Source organism: Salmo salar, chromosome 03 (assembly GCF_965601325.2).
Source record: "Salmo salar chromosome 03, fSalSal1, whole genome shotgun sequence".
Lineage (NCBI taxonomy): Eukaryota > Metazoa > Chordata > Actinopteri > Salmoniformes > Salmonidae > Salmo > Salmo salar.
The window spans coordinates 23823158-23844903 of NC_138293.1; the positions used below are offsets into that span (position 1 = coordinate 23823158).

General features: G+C 41.1%; 2 protein-coding genes across 2 annotated transcripts in view; one reads left to right on the forward strand and one right to left on the reverse strand.

Moving 5' to 3' along the window:
* On the forward strand, positions 1–13625 carry LOC106599437 (nicotinamide/nicotinic acid mononucleotide adenylyltransferase 2). The gene is made up of 11 exons (XM_014190674.3): positions 1–227; positions 2674–2762; positions 3366–3433; positions 5806–5884; positions 8370–8499; positions 8735–8815; positions 8939–8983; positions 9212–9288; positions 9667–9768; positions 10390–10457; positions 11041–13625. Exons 1-11 carry the CDS (start codon positions 143–145, stop codon positions 11141–11143), a joined length of 927 nt encoding a protein of 308 aa, XP_014046149.1. The 5' UTR covers positions 1–142; the 3' UTR covers positions 11144–13625.
* Positions 13519–21746, reverse strand: part of LOC106599435 (laminin subunit gamma-2) — a 15751-nt gene continuing 7523 nt past the window's right edge. Inside the window, exons 10-22 of the mRNA XM_014190671.3 lie at positions 21013–21246; positions 20730–20866; positions 19398–19554; positions 18943–19148; positions 18712–18791; positions 18472–18609; positions 18167–18311; positions 17581–17730; positions 17216–17330; positions 15298–15494; positions 14843–15004; positions 14578–14677; positions 13519–14422 (exon numbers count right to left, since the gene is read on the reverse strand). Coding sequence (XP_014046146.3) covers positions 14169–14422; positions 14578–14677; positions 14843–15004; positions 15298–15494; positions 17216–17330; positions 17581–17730; positions 18167–18311; positions 18472–18609; positions 18712–18791; positions 18943–19148; positions 19398–19554; positions 20730–20866; positions 21013–21246 — 2075 coding nt within the window. The 3' untranslated portion in view covers positions 13519–14168. The remainder of the gene's footprint in view (positions 14423–14577; positions 14678–14842; positions 15005–15297; positions 15495–17215; positions 17331–17580; positions 17731–18166; positions 18312–18471; positions 18610–18711; positions 18792–18942; positions 19149–19397; positions 19555–20729; positions 20867–21012; positions 21247–21746) is intronic.

Consider the following 21746-nt stretch of genomic DNA (forward strand, 5'->3'; position numbering starts at 1 on the left):
GCAGTGACGCTCTGTATCCTGCGAGGAGACTTGGATACTGCCGCATCGAAATGAACCTCGCCTCTCTCTGCGGTCGCTAACAGCAAAACAAAGAAGAACAAATTGGTAGTTGCAGAAAAAGAGCCTCATATCTAATCATATCATGACGGACAACACTAAAACGCACGTTATTTTGCTCTCATGTGGAAGTTTTAACCCCATCACTAAAGGACACATTCATATGTTTGGTAAGCATTACCTATGCGTTCTTCTGTATATTTTGAAGGGATGTTTGGTGCCCCAGATGTTGTGGGTAGGATATTAGTTTAAGAATGAGAAGGCGTTCAGGGGTCTACATTACTATGGCAATTAACCTATATATCAGCATTATAATGTCAGAATTGCGTAATGTTGGGTAGGCGGTTTGCCATAGACCTTTATGGTTTTCGCTGTCCACGAGGGGGGTGCTGAAATGGGCGACGGCCTCAGTGACGGAAATATGATTATGTCAATTAAGTTAAAGTCTTATCATTGAATTTCACGTGGGGGTCTTTATTTTGCTGTGTGTTTTTGAACACCACGTATGTTTAAAATAATTACATGAATTAACACCAGAACCATTCCATCTACAGGTTATTATTACTATATTGAGCGCACACTATTATTTCAGTGTAGTCTACGTTGGTGAATGCTGCATAGCCCGACCAGCCCTAAAAACAATAGCAAATGGATTTGGAAAAAGTAGGCTAGGCTATTTTGAGAATGTATTGCAGTATACGGATGTTGAGCCACTGGACACAGGGGGCATGTTGAGCATGTTTGGGCATTGGTTGCCTGATAGCACATACTGCGTCACTCATAACGAATGAGAAATCGTATCTCAAATCATAATAGCATACAATCAATCTTACTGTGCAGCCGAGCAATAATGTAAAACAATCCGCTAAACACAACAGGTATTCACCAATTCATGGAAATGCAGCAAAATATCAAGACAACACAAATGGCAAATCTAAATCTCCTGACTAAATATTTTCTCCTTTTTTACATATGTGTGGTCCTGTATATCCTTTGTTTTTCATGTTGTGTGACTGCAGACTTGCAATTTGATTGATCCATAGAGGCAATTGCGTTATTGTCTTTGCCCTACCTCTTATCAGTTTTCAACGGACATTTCGTCTGATTTCATCAGGGTTTTCTTGTTGCTTTAAATATTAGGCTACTGATCCAGTACACACAATTCAGTAATGGCACAGAGATTTCACATTTCACATTTCAACAGCCAGCCAGATGCATCAGTATATTGCCGTAAACAATCACAGAAGAACTAGTAAAGTACACTGTTTTATAATACAAACCATTATCATAAAATATAGTTAAATGACTGTCATCCAAAATTAGGGTACAGCATAGGCTAGTACCCTGAAAAATAACTAAATCCTAAGAGATAGTCATTAGAATAAATTGAGTGAAATCAAGGGTTCTGCTGCAGCAGTAGTAAGTGAACCTGAAATATTAGGGGGGGAAAGCTTCCATGTTTCCATTACCTATTTTTCACACCACCTCTCTGCATGCCTTGGAGTGGCAGTTCTGGAAAAATGAAAGTACTGTAGTTGCTCATAGGGAGCAATGGAAACTCCCCAGTGAGCCCTTCTGACTCACGGCAGGATTACATGAAAGAACAGAAAGTGATGAAGCAAATACATACATATATCAAGAACTAGGACTACTGAATATGAAAACTTGTGGATGGTGTCAGATCATGCATTTCAATAGTGATTCAGTTTAATCTATTTTTCAAGTCATTGTTGAGAAGAATTGTGATTCTCTTGAGAATGTAAGGGTGAGACGCTTGTAGCTCATTATCACCTCATTCAATAGTTGCATGTCTTCACTAGAACCCTTGTCTGTGTTGCAAATGGCACTCTATTTCCTATATAGTGCACTACCTTTGACCAGAGGCCTATGTTCCCTGGTCAAAAGTAGCACACTACATAGAGAATAGGGTGCTATTTAGGACGCAGACTTGGTTTCTTTTTTTTTGTTACCTCAATCCATCTGATTTGGAGGGCAACCCCAGATTTCTGACTTTCTCATTAACATTTGACTCAAAACATAGCTTTCTTACTTTCCTCGCTCATACCCCGTCTTCTTGCATGAATAATACATTCTCTAATCATATTAATGTATATGACTCTATCTGTAGTGGCTCTGCTCAATTTGCACAGGCATTGTACATCATACACTTTGAGCTGGTATACTTGCAACATATAGTCTTCAGTAAGTTTCCACAGACAGGCTTGCTTGAAGAGGACTCATATAATGAGTTTCTCTATTGGTGGCATGCAGGCAGTAACGTTACTCCACAACAACAGAGTGAATAGATGAATAGATTCATTCTTGCCCTGTGGTCGAAACAAAAAGATCTCACCAATCAACTTCCAGTTGAAAACAACTGTTATTATACACTTAATTTGTAGCCTAAACTAAAGCATGGCTTCTGGAATTATTTTATTGGAGTCTCCCTGGAGATATTATGTACGAATTCATTTGCATGTATACTGGCAAACCAGGGTTAATTTATTTTTGGGTTTGCTGATGGCAAACAGGTTACCTGATTAAAACTGTAATATTGTGCACACTATGAACTATGGTAAGTATGTTGACAGTTACATACTGTATCTGCTTTTACAGAAAAAGCCAGAGAATACCTGCACAAAACAGGGAAGTTCATTGTGATTGGGGGTATCATTTCACCTGTACATGACTCCTATGGCAAACCGGTAAGAACTTCTTTAACAGTATATTCACAGACTGCTTTGTTTGCTATCTATGAAGTTCGAGTAACTAACAAAGAATCCCCAAATCTTATTTGACTGACATGTGTATAATTACAGTAATGACGCACAGTAGTGATAGCTTGTGGTTATTTTTATGAATGAGTGACATTTTTGTGTGGTCCTCCTGTGTAAGTGTTCATGTTGCATTCAGATGACATAAACCACCTCTAATACTATCGTCATCTATTCTCCCGAGCCATTTCTGGAATGAATGAAAAGCTTTTCCCAGTTTCTCTCCCTATAAGAAACAGAAAACATGACTAATAAATGTACGAGAAATGCCGTTTCAGTCAGATCATCAATCTTATGTGCATTTTATATTCCTCACAAATAAAACATGTCAAACCAGTGGATTACCATGCAGAGACATACAATAAATAGAATAAACACAATGTATGAGTTGTAAATGGCACCCTATTCCCAACATAGTGCACTACTTTTTACCAAATATAGTGCGCTATATAGGGAATAGGGTGCACACAATGTGACACACAATGAACACAATGACTGGTTGAAAGCTTTATCATTCCCACCGTGTGTTCACAGGGCCTCGTCCCCAGCAGGCATCGTCTCACCATGTGTCAACTGGCAGTCCAGTCGTCTGACTGGATCAGGTGAGTCAGTGGCTATCTGCCCAGAACAATAAGGTTGCGTCCCAAATGGCACCCTATTCCCTACATTCTGCACAGCTTTTGTTCAAATCAAATCAAACTTTATTTGTCACATGCGCCGAATACAACAAGTGTAGACTTTACCGTGAAATGCTTACTTACAAGCCCTTAAGCAAAAGTGCAGTTCAAGAAGAGTTAAGAAAATATTTACCAAGTATACTAAAATAAAAAGTAATAATAAAAAGTAACACAATAAGAATAACAATAATGAGGTTATATACAGGGGGCACCGGTACCGAGTCAGTGTGCGAGGGTACAGGTTAGATGAGGTACTTTGTACATGTAGGTGGGGGTGAAGTGTCTGCATAGATAATAAACAGCGAGTAGCAGCAGTGTACACAAGGGAACGGGGGGTGGGGGGGGGGCAATGTAAATTGTCTGGTAGCGATTTTATTAATTGTTCAGCAGTCTTATGGCTTGGGTGTAGAAGCTGTTGAGGAGCCTCTTGGTCCTAGACTTGGCGCTCCGGTACCGCTTGCCATGATACTTCGTTGGTGATGTGAACACCAAGAAACTCTCGACCCCCTCCACTACAGCCCCATCGATGTTAATTGGGGCCTGTTCGGCCCGCCTTTTCCTGTAGTCCACGATCAGCTCCTTAGTCTTGCTCACATTGAGGGAGAGGTTGTTGTCCTGGCACCACACTGCCAGTTCTCTGACCTCTTCCCTATAGGCCATCTCATCGTTGTCGGTGATCAGGCCTACCACTGTTGTGTCGTCAGCAAACTTAATGATGGTGTTGGAGTTGTGTTTGGCCACAGGGAATACAGGAGGGGACTAAGTACACACCCCTGAGGGGCCCCCGTGTTAAGGATCAGCGTGGCAGACGTGTTGTTGCCTACTCTTACCACCTGGGGGCGGACCGTCAGGAAGTCCAGGATCTAGTTGCAGAGGGAGGTGTTTAGTCCCAGGATCCTTAGCTTGGTGATGAGCTTCGTGGGCACTATGGTGTTGAATACTGAGTTGAAGTCAAAGAACAGCATTCTCACATAGATGTTTCTTTTGTCCAGGTGAGAAAGGGCAGTGTGGAGTGCGATTGAGATTGCATCATCTGTGGATCTGTTGGGGCGGTATGCGAATTGGAGTGGGTCTAGGGTGTCCGGGAGGATGCTGTTGATGTGAGCCATGACCAGCCTTTCAAAGCACTTCATGGCTACCGACGTGAGTGCCACGGGGCGGTAATCATTTAGGCAGGTTACCTTCACTTCCTTAGGCACAGGGACTATGGTGGTCTGCTTGAAACATGTAGGTATTACAGACTTTGTCAGGGACAGGTTGAAAATGTCAGTGAAGCCACTTGACAGTTGGTCCACGCATGCTTTGAGTACACGTCCTGGTAATCCGTCTGCCCAGCGGTTTTGTGAATGTTGACCTGTTTAAAGGTTTTGTTCACATCTGCTACCGAGAGCGTTATCACACAGTCATCCACAACAGCTGGTGCTCTCATGCATGCTTCAGTGTTGCTTGCCTCAAAGCGTGCATAAAAGGCATTTAGCTCGTCTAGTAAACTCATGTCACTGGGCAGCTGGTGTCTGGATTTCCCTTTGTCGTCCGTAATAGTTTTCGAGCCCTGCCACATCCGACGAGCGTGTAGTAGGATTCAATATTAATCCTGTATTGACACTTTGCCTGTTTGATGGTTTGTAGCGGGATTTCTTATAAGCGCCCAGATTAGTCTCCCACTCCTTGAAAGCAGCAGCTCTAGCCTTTAGCTCGATACGGATGTTCCCTGTAATCCATGGCTTCTGGTTGGGATATGTACGTACAGTCACTGTGGGAACGATGTCGTCGATGCAGTTATTGATGAAGCCGATGACTGAGGTGGTGTACTCCTCAATGCCATTGGATGAATCCCGGAACACATTCCAGTCTGTGCTAGCAAAACAGTCCTGTAGTGTAGCATCCGCATCATCTGACCACTTCCATTGTACACTATATAGGGAATAGGGTGCCATTTGGGACATAGACCAGGTTAATATAGGTATCATTGTCAGTAGACAGGATGATATCACTTCCTCTATTAGTCCTTTGAGACAGGATGTTTTTCTGGCAATGTTATTATCAAGACATGATGTGTGAGGTATTTAGCAGATGTGCATTATCATCAGTTCTATTACCCTACTAATGAAAAGGATAGAGATCAGAGCACGTATTCATAAAGCGTGAGTAGGAGTGCTGTTCTAGGATCAGTTTTGCCATTTAGATTATGATGAATCTACAGGAGGGACCTGATCCTAGATCAGTACTCCTACTCTGAGACAGTTTAGGAATAGGGGCCCAGAAGTACACATCTATCATGTGTTATTTTCCTGCAGAGTGGATCCCTGGGAGTGCTACCAGGACACATGGCAGACTACATGCAGCGTGCTGGAGCATCATCGTGACCTCATGAAGGTAAGCCGGGGTTGGGGGGCGGGGGGCGTGGGGTTCAGGACTAATGAAGGCCTAGTTCACTCATTTTGTGACCGGGAAAAGTATGTATATTATATATTTTTTTATATATACAGTACCAGTGAAAAGTTTGGACACACCTATTCATTCAAGGGTTTTTCTTAATTTGTACTATTTTTTACATTGTAGAATAATAGTGAAGACATCAAAACTATGAAATAACACATATGGAATCATGTAGTAACCAAAAAAGTGTAAAACAAAATTTTATATTTGAGAAAGTAGCCACCCTTTGTCTTGATGACAGCTTTGCACACTCTTGGCATTCTCTCAACCAGTTTCATGAGGTAGTCACCTGGAGTGCATTTCAATTAACTGGTGTGCCTTGTTAAAAGTACATTTGTGGAATTTCTTTCCTTCTTAATGTGTTTGAGCCAATCAGTTGTGTTGTGACTGTCACGTGTGCTCCCTCTCCGGCCTCTAGGTCACCAGGCTGTTCGTGATGGCGCACACCTGTCACCATTGTTACACACACCTGCGCGTCATCACTCACCTGGACTACATCACTTCCTTGATTACCTTCCCTATATATGTCACTCCCTTTGGTTCCTTCCACAGGCGTCATTGTTTCTGTTTCATGTCTGTGCATTGTTTGTGTTTCTTGTTTTGTATTATGTTGCATTTATTTATTAAAACACTCACTCCCTGAACTTGCTTCCCGACTCTCAGCGCACATCGTTACAGTGACAAGGTTGGGGTGGTATACAGAAGATAGCCCTATTTGGTAAAATACCAAGTCCATATTATTGCAAGAACAGCTCAGATAAGCAAAGACAAACGACAGTCCATCATTACTTTAAGACATGAAGGTCAGTCAAACTGGAACATTTCAAGAACTTTGAAAGTTTCTTTGAGTGCAGCCTCAAAAACCATCAAGCACTATGATGAAACTGGCTCTCATGAGGACCGCCACAGGAAAGAAACACCCAGAGTTACCTCTGCTGAGGATAAGTTCATTAGAGTTGCCTGCCTCAGAAATTGCAGCCCAAATGCTTCATAGAGTTCAAGTAACAGACACATCTCAACATCAACTGTTCAGAGGAGACTGCCTGAATCAGGCCTACATTGTCGAATTACTGCAAAGAAACCACTAATAAAGGACACCAATAAGAAGAAGAGACTTGCTTGGGCCAAGAAACACAAGCAATGGACTTTAGACTGGTGGAAGTCTGTCCTTTGGTCTGATGAGTTCAAATTTTAGATTTTTGGTTCCAACCGCCGTGTCTTTGTGAGACACAGAGTAGGTGAACAGATTATCTCCGCATGTGTGGTTCCCAGCGTGAAGCCTGGAGGAGGAGGTGTGATGGTGCTTTGCTGGTGATGCTGTCAGTGATTTATTTAGAATTCAATGCACACGTAACCAGCATGGATACCACAGCATTCTGCAGCGATATGCCATCCCATCTGGTTTGCGCTTAGTGGGACAATCATTTGTTTTTAAACAGGACAATGACCTAACACACATCCAGGCTGTGTAAGGGCTATTTGACCAAGAAGGAGAGTGATGGAGTGCTGCATCAGATGACCTGGCCTCCACAATCACCTGACTTCAACCCAATTGAGATGGTTTGGGATGAGTTGGACTGCAGAGTGAAGGAAAAGCAGCCAACAAGAGCTCCACATATGTGGGAAATCCTTCAAGACTGTTGGAAAAGCATTCCAGGTGAAGCTGGTTGAGAGAATGCCAAGAGTGTGAAAAGCTGGCAAAGGGTGGCTACTTTGAAGAATCTAAAATATATATATATATTTTTTTTGGTTACTACATGATTCCATGTGTGTTATTTCGTAGTTTGATGTGTTAACTATTATTCACTATTATTAAATAGTAAAAATTAAGTAAAGCCCTTGAATGAGTAGGTGGGTCCAAACTTTTGACTGGTACTGTATATATTTTTTGATTTATCAGGGGCACCCTCAGCACCCCTACCTCTTGCGGCTTTGTGTATTGCATGAGCTGTACATTTAGCAGTGAAGGATAATATCAAGATAAAATTGTGGTAGTTCAGAGAGGAGTGTTCAAGGTAGCCTACATTAGATGCAACAGAATTACCTACTGTGTATGGAACTTATTCATAGATGATACATTCATGCAAGGCCCACTAGCTAGTTGAAGTGTGTGGTGGAAATATTAATAAAGACTGAGGGCAATTTGAACTGTTTTTAGAAATAGCCTATAACATTACTGTATGCTGCAATTGTTTCCATGGCAACAAAACATTACCGTATTTAGAACACTACAGTATATCAAACCACTGCTGTAATATGTGACAAATCCTTCCATCAGAATGTGGGCAATCTATTTGTGGTGCTGACCTAAGCTGGATCAAATGCCATTTAACGGTACTGAAGGTGCCAATCATGGTATTTTGCCTAGTTAAATAAAGGTAACATTTTTTTTTTTAAGTACTTTTTTTTTTCCTGTCCACAGAGAGTCACAGGGTGCATTCTGTCCAATGTGAACACACCGTCCACAACTCCAGTGATCGGCCAACCACAGAATGAGACTCAGACTGCCATCTATCAGAACCACAACACGATGAACAACAAGCCCACTGCCAGTGAGGGATTATGTATATATATACTACACAAATGTCTTTCAGATCTCATTCGTGCCATTTTCATTAGGTTGACAATAAAGAGCTCAGAATCTGAAGTATAATTTATGATTGATGAGAAAGAGGAAAGGTTGTTGTAATGTACTAAGAAATGGATTGTCTGCTTTATATAACTTCTTCAATGGATGTAATTTACTACTAGAAAATGTCTGATGTTTGCTTCCTCATACCTAAACAGTTAAGCTTTGGGGGAAGATGAGTGAGAGCTTGGGCAAAATTTGCTGTGTTCGCCCCCACATTGATCGTTTTACCTTTGTGGGTAAGTAGTATGCTACACAAGCAACTTCCTGAAAATCATACATTTGTAATTGTATGGTACAGTAAGTTCACAATGATTGATTAATAACCCTTTATTTTATCTTTATTTCTTTTATATCAAAAGATGAAAATGCCAACCTTGGTACTGCAATGCGATATGAGGAAATTGGTGAGTTAACACTCTTTTGTATGTCTCCATAAGATTGACGTATTACCAATATTGCATACCGACTGTATATTGTCAGAATACAAAAGCTTTTAGCTTAGGTCATTATATTTTCCTTTCACAAACCAAAATAACTTTCTTCATTATCGAATAATTGAACAGGAAGTTATCTTATCCATGTACTTTTTGTTTATTGGGTGTCTAATTTCTGTCTTCCTATCTATTGTCCAGAGTTGCGCATCTTGCTTCTGTGTGGCAGTGATCTTCTGGAGTCATTCTGCATCCCTGGCTTATGGAAAGACAGTGATGTAAGTAGGCCCTCTCGCTCTTTCACTTCCCTGTCTTCTTAAGTCTGTTGTAAGACTGTCATTCTCACAGAAAATAATAACACTTTTAGTTTTTTTTCTAGTTATTTTCATACTTTACATAGTATACAGTACATACTTGTCCTAATGGCTTGCCCTGAAGTTCTAAGCAGACATAATAAGGCACTGGAAGGCTAATTGTTTTAAATAATGTTGACATTTTAATCTATCCAGTCTCCACGTAGGGACATGAATGATAATTATTTAATACCCTAATATGCATAATGTTGCATCTGAGACACTTTACCATAACTATTACAGGGACCCATTTAATCAGCATTATAAGGCAATACTGCAATGTGTCATACAAATTGTTTGCAGATGGAGGTGATTGTGGGAGACTTTGGGATTGTTGTTGTGCCTCGGGATGGAGTTGATACAGAGAGGATAATGAACCATTCCTCTGTGCTGCGCAAGAACAAGGTAGTATCTACATTATGAGCCTATATGAGTCATGAGCTTGGTTAAAAGTGGAAACCCAATCAAATCAAATCAAATCAAATTTATTTATATAGCCCTTCTTACATCAATCAGCTGATATCACAAAGTGCTGTACAGAAACCCAGCCTAAAACCCCAAACAGCAAGCAATGCAGGTGTAGAAGCACGGTGGCTAGGAAAAACTCCCTAGAAAGGCCAAAACCTAGGAAGAAACCTAGAGAGGAACCAGGCTATGAGGGGTGGCCAGTCCTCTTCTCGCTGTGCCGGGTGGAGATTATAACAGCACATGGCCTAGATGTTCAAATGTTCATAAATGACCAGCATTGTCAAATAATAATAATCATAGTAGTTGTCGAGGGTGCAACAAGTCAGTAACACAAGAGTAAGTGTCAGTTGGCTTTTTCATAGCCGATCTTTGAGAGTATCTCTACCGCTCCTGCTGTCTCTAGAGAGTTGAAAACAGCAGGTTTTGGCAATGTAATCTGTTAAAAGCTTATTATGTTCATGTCTTAACATGGAACCAACTCCGTACCATAGAAAATTATAAATATCCATTGATACATTTTATAACATGTAAAACTTTCTCTCTGTGTGTTTTTTCCAGGATAACATCACAGTAGTAGAAGACGATGCCAACCACCCTATGTCCATTGTCAGCTCCACCAAGAGCAGGTAAATGTGATTTATAAGTTAGCAACCATCCTATTTTGGGCCTCCATTAGGCCTATTTAATAAATAATAATACATAATTGTAGAATCTACTGTCTTTTATTCACTGTGGACTCTGGTAAAGTTTAGTTCTTTTTCACAAATATGTATCTCTTTTCAAGGGAAAATCCACTCAAAAACAATCTTTAGCAATTTTTTTCAATAGTCCAATGTTGATACAATTCCAAAATGTTTTGCATGTCAGCGCTCAAGATGACAAGATATTGGACTTTCAAGAAGGAAAGTGTCACTTGCCACGTCATCATGATGATGCAAAATACCACAAGATCGTTTTTGAGTGGATTTTCCCTTTAATGTACCACTTCAGTAGCTGTTTAGTGGCTCTTCGGTATTTGCTAAACATTAGGAGGCTGTTTCCCGGAAACAGAATAAGCATAGTACTAGACTAAAAAGCTTTTTCATTGGATATTCTCCATTAAACGTACTGTTTTGTCCAGGACTAGGCTTAGTCTACTCCCGGGAAACCGCCTCTAGTTGAACTAAGCTGTTCCCATATCACATTCTAATTCTATGTCCCTTCTATCAGACTGGCCCTGCAACACGGGGACGGCCATGTGGTGGACTACCTGAACCAGACAGTCATCGACTACATCCTGCAGAGTCAGCTCTACATCAATGCCTCTGGATAGGAACTACTGCTCCGGCCTACTGTCATATTGTCCCTGTCTGTCTTTCATGTAAAATGTATACTCCTCTTGAGCTACTGCTTTTTCATTCGAAGGAGCATTAGATATGCATTTCCCTTCTTACTGTATCATAGTGACTCATCAGACCTGTGGATGTACTGTACAGCGAGGTGCCTAAGAGCTGTGTGTACGGTGGACCACCTTCACAACTGACTTTGTGTAGGTTGCGCCGGCCGCATGGGATAGTGTTTTTGTCTGTCCCAAATGGCGCCCTATTCCCTATATAGTGCACTACTTTTGACTAGGACCTATATGGCTCCGGTAAAAAATAGTGCACTTTTTATTCAATACGGTGCCATTTGAGATGCAACCTTGGTGTCATGAAGAGAGGGTGCAGAGATTGTTACCTAATGAATGTTGGCCTTTGCAGTTTGATTTAAATCTGTCGGTTCTTAGACTGCATGCTTAGAACGTTTTTTTGTTTTGGCATGAGTACTTACTCACTTCGTAGCTATATGTTGTGAAAGTGTTTGCAAAAAGACAAACATATAGTGGGTACCCACCTCTCACTTCATTTTCTATTCACTATAATTCTACTGTATGTACAGAAGTATCTGTATTGATGTATCTGCGATTGCATATCAATGCCTAAATGTTTTGTCTTCAGTGGGCATTCGTGCAAAATGTAGATTTGTTTGCACATAAGACAATGATTTGAACGTTAATTTCTTTTTCGTGTGCAAAGGATTTTGCACATTTCTTCTGCTTGCCACTAAGCAAATTACCACGACTCCCAAAGCAAATGCAATGAACCTGTTTCTTACTATGTGTTATGTAGCTAGTTAGTTGAGATTCTTTAAAAAATGTGTCTAGTGGAAAAAACAACAGCACAAACTACAGAAGTGCATTCCATGTGCCTGGGGATGAATTCACAGATATAAGTCTCCCGCTCCCTTGCACTCAACACTCTGTCATAATATCATCAACCTGATATAAAATGTGCTCTAACGTTGTTCTGCAAAGGAAGTGGGGACATAGCCTTTGATCAATAGTTTCTTACTGAAGCTTCTCATGTTCAGTGCCAGGACACTTTAGACAGTTCAGTTTAATGGGCATTGAGTGTAACCATTGATTTGTGCAGTAATGATTTCAGTGTAATAGGGTGTATACAGTATGTGCACATCACAGGACATTGGTGGAACCTTAGTTGGGGAGTACAGGCTCTTGGTAATGGCTGGAGCGGAATAGGTGGAATGGTTTTTAATACATCATACATATGGTTTCCATGCTATTCCTTTCGCTCCGTTCCTGCAATTATTATGAGCTGTCGTCCCCTCAGCAGCCTCCTGTGGTGCACATTGTGCCCAATTGGTCAATGCAAAATAATGACGATTATTTGGTTTAATTAGGGTCTCTAATTGTTACCAAAGCATCTTGCATTCATATCTAGCTTTACATGTGTCCATTTGGCTAACAATATTAGGTTATTCAATCTTAATATCAGATGAAGCAAAAGCAAAATACATTCCAATGCTTCCTGCAATCTCACGGTTCATAAGTTATAAGAAAGGGACACAGAAGTGCTACTAGTTGTCAATATTGTAGCGTTGTATAAGCCTGGCATGATGCAAGACTATCAATAGTACACTGTGTGTAAGATGTTCTAGACAAACAATATTGCTTCTTTATGTGTCATCCGAGTGTAATGAACAAACTGAACTGGGTCGAATCTCCCTTCAAGCAGACGGTCTTTATACATGGATCCCTTGAGTCTTTCTATCAAACATCTCAGCAGGGTACTTCCTTTGCATACACATCAGTTATTTGGTATTCTTCAAAGACTGGTTTAGATAAACAAGATGTGGAAAATCTGATATGAAAAATAAGCATCGTCGTGGTCCTAGTAATAGGACAATGTTTAGTATAATAGTCTCAGCCCACTGGGCACAGACATCATTTCAACATCTAGTTTGGATTTAAATTTGGTTGAGTTGTCAACTAACGTGAATTCAACACGAAAAAAACAACAAAAAAACAGGTCTCCATGTCATTAAATTTAGGTGAAAAAAACCACAAAATTCCAGTACGCTGTTGACTTTCTGCAAATCCAATCATTTCCCCACGTTGATTCAACATCATCACATTTACTTTGTGGTGTTGAACTGATGTGGAAACATTGATTAAACCAGTGTTTGCCCAGTGGGAGAGAAGGTCTCATAGAACCTGAGGAAATTGTATGAGTAGATGATTTCTAGATATAATATGAAGAGATGTTTGATTTATATTTTATTCTGTTCATTGATTTATTTGGTAAGGAGTCCTGAAAACACTTATTTTTTGGAATCCTATGTAAAATGAGCTACAATTCCACTTTCAGATCTGGGTTGGAAATGATTTGTATTTTGTCATCTTAGACTGGACTGACACAATATAACATATTCTCAGTCTTTCAATACTTCCATAATAAACCAAGTGTGTAACAATAGATATATTGTAGTTGTTTACATTACTAGTAATTCCCTCAGTTGAAAAGCAAAAGGATATAGCTTTTTTCTCACGTGAAACACATCCACATTAATTGTCATGAATTGTGTGTGTTGCTTTTAGTAGCACCTGGTTTGTGTTGTTAAGGAATAAATATTGAAGTTTATTTGACAGAATACAACAGAAAATACATTGTTTTTAACACTTACTAGATCACTGAAAATATCGCATTACCATTGACAAAATATTGCTCCTCGTGTTTGAACATTTCACAGATTTTTTTGTTGTTGCAGGCAGCTATACATACATTTAGTTAAATAAACACTCCTTTTCTCTTACATAATACCATGTTACATTCAGACACTAAATTTGTGTCCCAAATGGCACCTTATTCCCTATACATTTGAGTCCCAAATGGAACCCTATTCCCTATATAGTGCACTATTCTTTGACTAGTCTTATGGGCCCTGGTAAAAAGTTGGGCATTATATATGGAAAAGGGTTCCATTTGGGACGTAAACTTAGATCTCTCAATAGGTGGGGATTAAGGTCTCTCAATAGGTGGGGAGTTGAAGCAGCCGTTAGGGATGTTCGAGTGTATGTCCTCCAAGTTCCTGATGTCGTCTAGGATCATATCAATATCTAGGTTGAGGCCAGTCAACCTGGTCCTCTGGCTGGCCTCCTTCTCTTCCAGGTCCTGCAGTCGAGGCTGGAGCTGTAGGTTGACCTGGCCACGAGCGCTGGTGATGGACTGCTCCAACTCCCCTAGCCTCTCCTCGTCCACACTGCCAGGTTTACCTTTAGGAGAGTACCAATTGTCAGCACCAACAAACATCATAATAATGTCATAAAACAGTGGTCATATGAAGATGGGATGGTGCAGCAATAAGACAAAAAAACAAGTGATTTTGTTTGGTGCGAGTTAGCGGTTTGTAGTTGTTAGTGGAACATACCGATCATACTCAGAAGGTTATTGATGACCAGGAGTGTTTCTCCCACAGCGTCTCTGGTGTGCTTGGCATTGTTGTAAGCACCAGTTGCTCCCATTGAAGCCTGAGGAGGAAAGTACATTACAAAGCATTACAGACCTTTAGTTGGGAAAAATATATTTATTTTAAGAACCATTTGTGTGTGCTGCAGTGGTGTACTGGAGTGTTTCACGTCAATCCTTTACATTGACCCAGGTTTGTTTAGGTTTAGCATCGCACTGAAACGGACCTCTGCAGCTCTGCGTTTCTGTATCTCAGCGTTAGCCCTCTCTGCTGCCACTTTGGCCACAGTGGCCACTGCCTGCTTCTGCAGACCCTGCACATCCTCGTTCAGCTTGGTGGCGTCCTTCAACAGATCAGCAGGAGGAACTGGTAAAGAGCCGGACATTCCCTGTTGAGATCACCAAACAGTCAAATGAGCTCATCTCGAAGTTTTCATGCATGCTTGGTAAAATACATTTGGAATCACGCCTGATAGCCTAAAATGTTAGTATTTTGGTTGTGAATAGGCCATGTCTGGAATCAAATCGACTCATAAGCATAAGTGACTCGAGACATTAACCTCATTGTTTTTCCCAACTGACATTCTCCTTCTAGAGCTTCTAGCTAAAGGCACAAGCTGTGGATTAGCATATGAACCCCAGTTGGATATTTCTATTGAAAGGAAGGGGTCTGTTAAGGTACCTCCAGTCGAGAGACCACAGATTCCAGGCTGCTGACAGTGTCCAGTGCATCATTGTAGTCTCCAGACACACTGCCTATGATGAATAGGGTCTCTGAGTTGTTGCCAACAGCTTGATGAATGGTGGCGTTGATGCCAGGGAGCTTCTTTATGGCCTCGTCGGCCAATGCCTTGTTCTTGTTGATCTGGCCATCAAACCCTGCAGAATACAAGAGACTCAGACATAAGCATCAGTGATTTCTGGCACGCGTGTCTATTCATGGGTTGCATGTTTCGTCACAATATTGTTTTCAACGTTCGTTTTGGACTGATGCCTAACTGAGAATTCTACTCAATGCATTGTCAATGAGTGCTGATGGAGACTTCAGCAAAAGTGCATTACAGTGGCTTGGAAATACAATGCCGTTCAAAAGGAGGCAAACAATTATAAGGACATTTTACATTTTTTTTACATTTACATTTTAGTCATTTAGCAGACGCTCTTATCCAGAGCGACTTACAGTAGTGAATGCATACATTTCATACAATTTCATACATTTTTTTTTTCTGTGCTGGCCCCCCGTGGGAATCGAACCCACAACCCTGGTGTTGCAAACACCATGCTCTACCAACTGAGCTACAGGGAAGGCTCGACAACTTTTTGATGTCACCAGATTGACTTTAGACGCAGTACAGATACCGCTAGTTAGCTAAGATTGAGGGGAGGATTTTAGCTAACTAACGTTAGCATTGCTAGGTATTTTTTTTACAAACTTTGCTAGTTAATGACAACATTGCCATCTTTCTAAATTAAATTTGACAACATGATATTGCTAGCAATGTTGTTTCCTAGTAAACATTTGACTACTTTAGCAATGTCATCGTATTTCCAGGCAATTGTAATAGTAATTTTGACTAAACAGTCATTAGCTTCCGTCCAGAATGACTGGGCTTATCGCGACTTTAGGGCACCACTATTGCATCGCCGGTAGAGTGCAGCTTGGAGAACATTCATAGCAAGGAATAGTGTATGATTATTTACAATGATTTTTTGAGTAATACAGTTTTAAATATATTTACCCTGCTATGTCGCAGATATTATGTCATAAATATGTTAAATGCTTTCTAGATGAGAGAATCATTGTATTTGGTGAAAAGTAAAAATATTTTAATGACAAATTTTCACCTACTGTAACTGCCGGTAGTGCTGTAGTAAATCATAATTAACTAAACTAAGAAATACAGTGAGTACAAAAAATAAAGGACACCTTCCTAATATTGAGGTGCACCCACTTTTGCCCTCAGAACAGCCCCAATTTGTAGGGGCATGGACTCTACAAGGTGTCAAAAGCGTTCCACAGGGATGCTGGCCCATGTTGACTCAAATGCTTCCCACAGTTGTGTCAAATTGGCTGGATGTCGTTTGGGTGGTGGACCATTCTTAATACACTTGGGAAAGTGTTGGGCGTGAAAAAACCCAGCAGCGTTGTAGTTTTTGACACAAACTGGTGCACTTGACCTGGCACCTACTACCGTAACCCGTTCAAAGGCACTTAAATCTTTTGTCTTGCCCATTCACTCTCTGAATGGCACACATGCACAATCCATGTCTCAATCGTCTCAAGGCTTAAAAATAATTTTTTAACCTGTCTTCTCCCCTTTATCTACACTGGTTGAAGTGGATTTAACAAGTGTCATCCATAAGGGATCATAGCTTTTAACTGGATTCACCTGGTCAGTCTATATCATGGAAAGAACAGGTGTCCTTAATGTTTCGTACACTCAGAGTAAAAGCTCTGAGAAATAATTACAGTTGCTATGTGACTGTGCTTTTCTAATATGTGGGCCAGCCTTGTCAGATATAAGGCTGATAGTTTATTCATATTTATACTGTGCTGTAGTGGGAATAAGACCTATAGAAATATGAAAGGCTTTTCATACCTCTTAGCATCTCCAGTACATTATCCACCCCATCAATATTATCCGTGATATCCTTCAGGGCCAGTTCTGTGTCAGCCTTCGCATCATTTGCTCTGTCAAGGAGCTGGTCAAATTTCTGTAGGAGAGAAACACCAACAATCAACATTGTGTCAGTTATTACCATTCATAAGGTTTAGTGAAGTCATTAGCGACACTTGAAATAGTTCAGTTGGATAATCTAACAGTGAATTTCAGAGGTTGCATGAAAACAGTTCTCAGAAACCTTTGAAGTTGGAATATAAGTAATACTATTTTATATACTACCAATCCTACACAGAAAGATGTCTAAATGATGACAAGTGAATAGTGAAAGGCTTCTAGTGTACCTGTTGAGCTGCCTTCCCCTGGGCTAGGAGATCCTCTACTGCGGCCTTGTCCTCCTGGGTGTCCTCTTGCAGTGCCTTGTACACTGTTAGGTTCTTCTCCACCCGTTCTCTCAGGCCATCCAATTTAGCCAACACACTGTCAATGTCCTTCTGCCAGAAAAAGCTCAGTCAGACTCGGTGTGTTGTGCAAGTGTAATTACATATGCTCACAAATCTGTGGAGAACTGCCCTAGATTCCTCACCAGCCAGGTTTTAATTAGGTCGTCCCCCCATGCATTTTTTTGCTGACTCATGTTCTTGATCATTAATTGCTTTGTTGTGTTTAAATGTAGCTTAGCAAGGAAACGATTTAGAGATCTAGCTTTACAGACATGCCTTGAGACAGGTTCAGCTGCCAATAGTTGTTCATGGTGAAAGGTGTTGAAATTTAATGTATTTTTATCTCCTTCATTTCCAGGACCCAGACACTAACTATCAATGTATGCTTATTATGATTAAGGTATCTCAGAAGACTTGACCTGAGAGTAGTCACCAAATAGAGACCAGAGAGAATTGAGCCTGATGAGAGGCCTGTTCTGCTCAGTACCTTGAGAGGACGAGGGATTCCCGGCTCCAGGGAGGCTATCTGCTCCAGAGTGTCAGCCGCCATCCTGCTCTCATCTCGGGCAGAGCTGCTCAGGCGAGTGGCCAGGCTCTCCATGGCCTTCACCTGGGCTGAGTTCTCATCATACCTGTCCAGAGAAAAATCGAAGGGTTACTCTCATCAATCTAACAACAACGGTTCATCAACTATGTTATTATGCAGATCATTACATGGCTGTTAGTAGAGGATATATCGTCTACTGTATTTTCACAGATCATGGGTATTGTATAAAGACATGAGTTTCTTACTTGGTTTTGAGATCACTGATAAGCTCCTTGATCTTGTTTTCCCCTGTCATGACCGATCTCATGAGTGCCAGGGACTTCTCTGACTTTGCAAGGGCACCGTTTGCTGTCTTCTCCACTGTCCCCGATTTGCTCTGATGTCTAATAAACAGTCACAACAGTCATTCATAGCACCACAAGTCATTTTCTAACATGGGATTTTGCAGTCTGTATGAATGTGACATGGAGGGGTGCAGTACTAACTTCTCAGCCAGGTCTGTTGCTCTCTGAACCAGAGAAGAGAGGGTGTCCGTGCCCGCCTCTGCATCACCTAAGGGGAATTCCTAACATGGGGGTGGAAGGTAAACACTAATGAAACGGATTATTAACAAGCATACATTTGGATATATTCATCTGCCCTTTACTCTCTCCTTATTTGATGACAATGACATCAGTGACAAAAGTAGAATACTACTGTACTACTGTATTACTCACAGCTTGTTTGATGTTGAATCTTGCCTCTTCTAGTTTGCGCCGCACATCGCTGATGAGTGTCTGGACATCAGATACCTGTCGTTGGTACTTCTGGTCCTGCAACTTGATGTTGTCAATGGTGTTGGAGATTGCCTGGATGTCTCTGCCTTCACTCAGCTGGGTTGCACTGATGTCTGAGAGCCGGGCCTGTAAGTCTTTCTCTGATTCTATTCAATAGAAGAAAAAAAAAACCCAAAATGAGATCTGCCTCGCACTTTCTAAACCAATTGCTTCACAAACTGAGTGTGATACATTGGGTTATGACAGAGATACAGTGCATGGACATTGCTCCACCATGTTTCAGATGCCTGATAACCATCCTGAATTGTTTTAATATATGTTGATTCATTAGCAAATGAGTGATCCTCTGACACTATCTAGTATCTACGTTGTATAACCAGTTATGAATGACTTACCAGAGAGTGTCTGTGCATTTCTCTGCAGGTCTGTGACTATGTCCTCTGCTGTTCTGATGGCTTTCTCCATCTGGGCGTCGTTAACTGGCAGACTGCCACTCTCCATGCCCGTAAACAGAGTTTCTATCTCCCATAGTTTACGACTATACCCCTCGATCTGCAACACATGAACCAACGGGATAGGAAAGCTTTAAAAAGAGCTTAATCTCTGGTGGGGTTAATCTCTGGTGATAGACAAAAATATGACATTCCCTAATAACACACCACTTTGATACAGCTACGACCCGAAGTGACTTTTTCGTTAGGATAACTTAAGCAGCAGGTTAGGAGAATTAACTTAGCAGGTTAGGAGAATTAGGTTAAGGTTAGAAAAAGGGCTAGGGTTAGGAAAAATGCTTTCCTAACATGCTACGAAAAGTCACTTCCGGTCATAGCTGTATTGAAGTGGCGTGTTTTTAGGAGGTCCTCAAAAAGTTCGCTGGCTGGAGGCCAGCATTCACAAAATAATTGGGTCTGGGTTAGTGACATTAATTAAAGGTTGGCAAAAAATGATAATTATATATATATATATATATATACACACACACACCTCTGCATTACTAATACTGTAGGACAATATAGTACATTCAGAATGTGTAATTAGAAGCAAGTGTGAGATGGAGCAGTAAATTCAAACCCTGCAAGGTATTCGTTATGATAATGAAATAACTTCATAGGTTAACTGTTGTGTTTCAATGAGTCACATAGTGCTGCTCCTTGTAATTCCTCCTCCCACACTAAATCCTGAGGATAGGTGGCACCCCAAATGTCATCCTATTCCCTATTTAGTAGGGTTCTGGTCAAAAGTAGTGCACTATATATGGAATAGGGTGCCATTTGGGACGCAGTGCCAGCAGCTCCAGATTACGTGGCGTTTGCACACCAACACAACTCTTCCATTTATCTGGCAGGTACTTTCCCCTCCCAGGGGAAACATTTACTGAGAGGAATCTTGTAAGAAATACAGATGCAAGATGACAACTCTGTAAACCTCTTCCTTTCGTATCAAAATTCCAACTATTCCTTCGTTAACCCACTAGGCTACTGTATAAGGATGTTGAATTTGCGACAGGGTGAGCCAGGACAAAAATTACAGCCTGTACCCTAATTTCTGGTCCAGTTATTGTGTCTGCGTCTCAAATGGCATCCTATTCCCAAGGCCTGTATATAGGGAATAGGGTGCCATTAGGGATGAACACTGTGCTGCCATTTAATCATTGGAGAGAGCACTGTGACATGTTTGACCTCAATGGAAATATGAGGCATTGATCAAATAATCCCAGTGGGCTTTACCTCAGTCTTGACAAGGTTGAAGCAGGAGGGACATGCGGAACGCTGGCACTTCAGACCCTCAAAGCCTTCTCTGCAAGAACACTGGCCCTGGTCACTGCATTTGTTGTGCAGAGAGCCCTGAGAATTGCAGCCACAAGCTACAACGCAAAATGAAAACAATTGTTAAAATGTATATAAAATTGTAGACAATATTTAACTGTTGGAATCTAAAGGAGGAGCTATATGTCACGTGTCTAAGTGTGAAAGAGCTGGATATGGGGAGCCAACAAGGTGCTGTCCTTACGTTTGCATGCCTCTGATGGCATGCTGTGGTGATAGCCCTCCAGACACCTCTCACAGAAAAGGCCAGTGGTATGCTTTAGGCATTTCAGGCACTCCCCTGTCTGTGGGTCACAGCTACGGACGGTGTTTGGGTCCATGTGCCCGTTGCACTGGCAGCGCCGACATGGCCTCTGGATGCCATCTTCACCCAAGGGATCACCATAGAAACCATCCTGGCAGGTGTGGCAACGTGAGCCTGTTGAGAGTGAGGAGGGAGGAAGAGGTAGGTACAATATTTAAAAAAAATAGATAAATACACATAAATATATACGTGTGTATGTATATACACACACACACACACACACACACATTCCCCCTATACACACACACATACACACATACATACATACATACATACATACATACATACAGTGGGGGAAAAAAGTATTTGATCCCCTGCTGATTTTGTACGTTTCCCCACGTACAAAGAAATGATCAGTCTATAATTTTAATGGTAGGTTTATTTGTACAGTGAGAGACAGAATAACAACAAAAAAATCCAGAAAAACACATGTCAAAAATGATTTGCATTTTAATGAGGGAAATAAGTATTTGACCCCTCTGCAAAACATGACATAGTACCTGGTGGCAAAACCCTTGTTGGCAATCACAGAGGTCAGACGTTTCTTGTACTTGGCCACCAGGTTTGCAAACATCTCAGGAGGGATTTTGTTCCACTCCTCTTTGCAGATCTTC

Bases quoted from the DNA above. Each gene is read 5' to 3' on its own strand.
- LOC106599437 (XM_014190674.3), top strand. From the start codon at position 143: ATGACGGACAACACTAAAACGCACGTTATTTTGCTCTCATGTGGAAGT. The intron at 228-2,673 runs GTAAGCATTACC...CTGCTTTTACAG, and splicing joins AGGACACATTCATATGTTTG to AAAAAGCCAGAGAATACCTG. The intron at 9,289-9,666 runs GTAAGTAGGCCC...AATTGTTTGCAG, and splicing joins GCTTATGGAAAGACAGTGAT to ATGGAGGTGATTGTGGGAGA.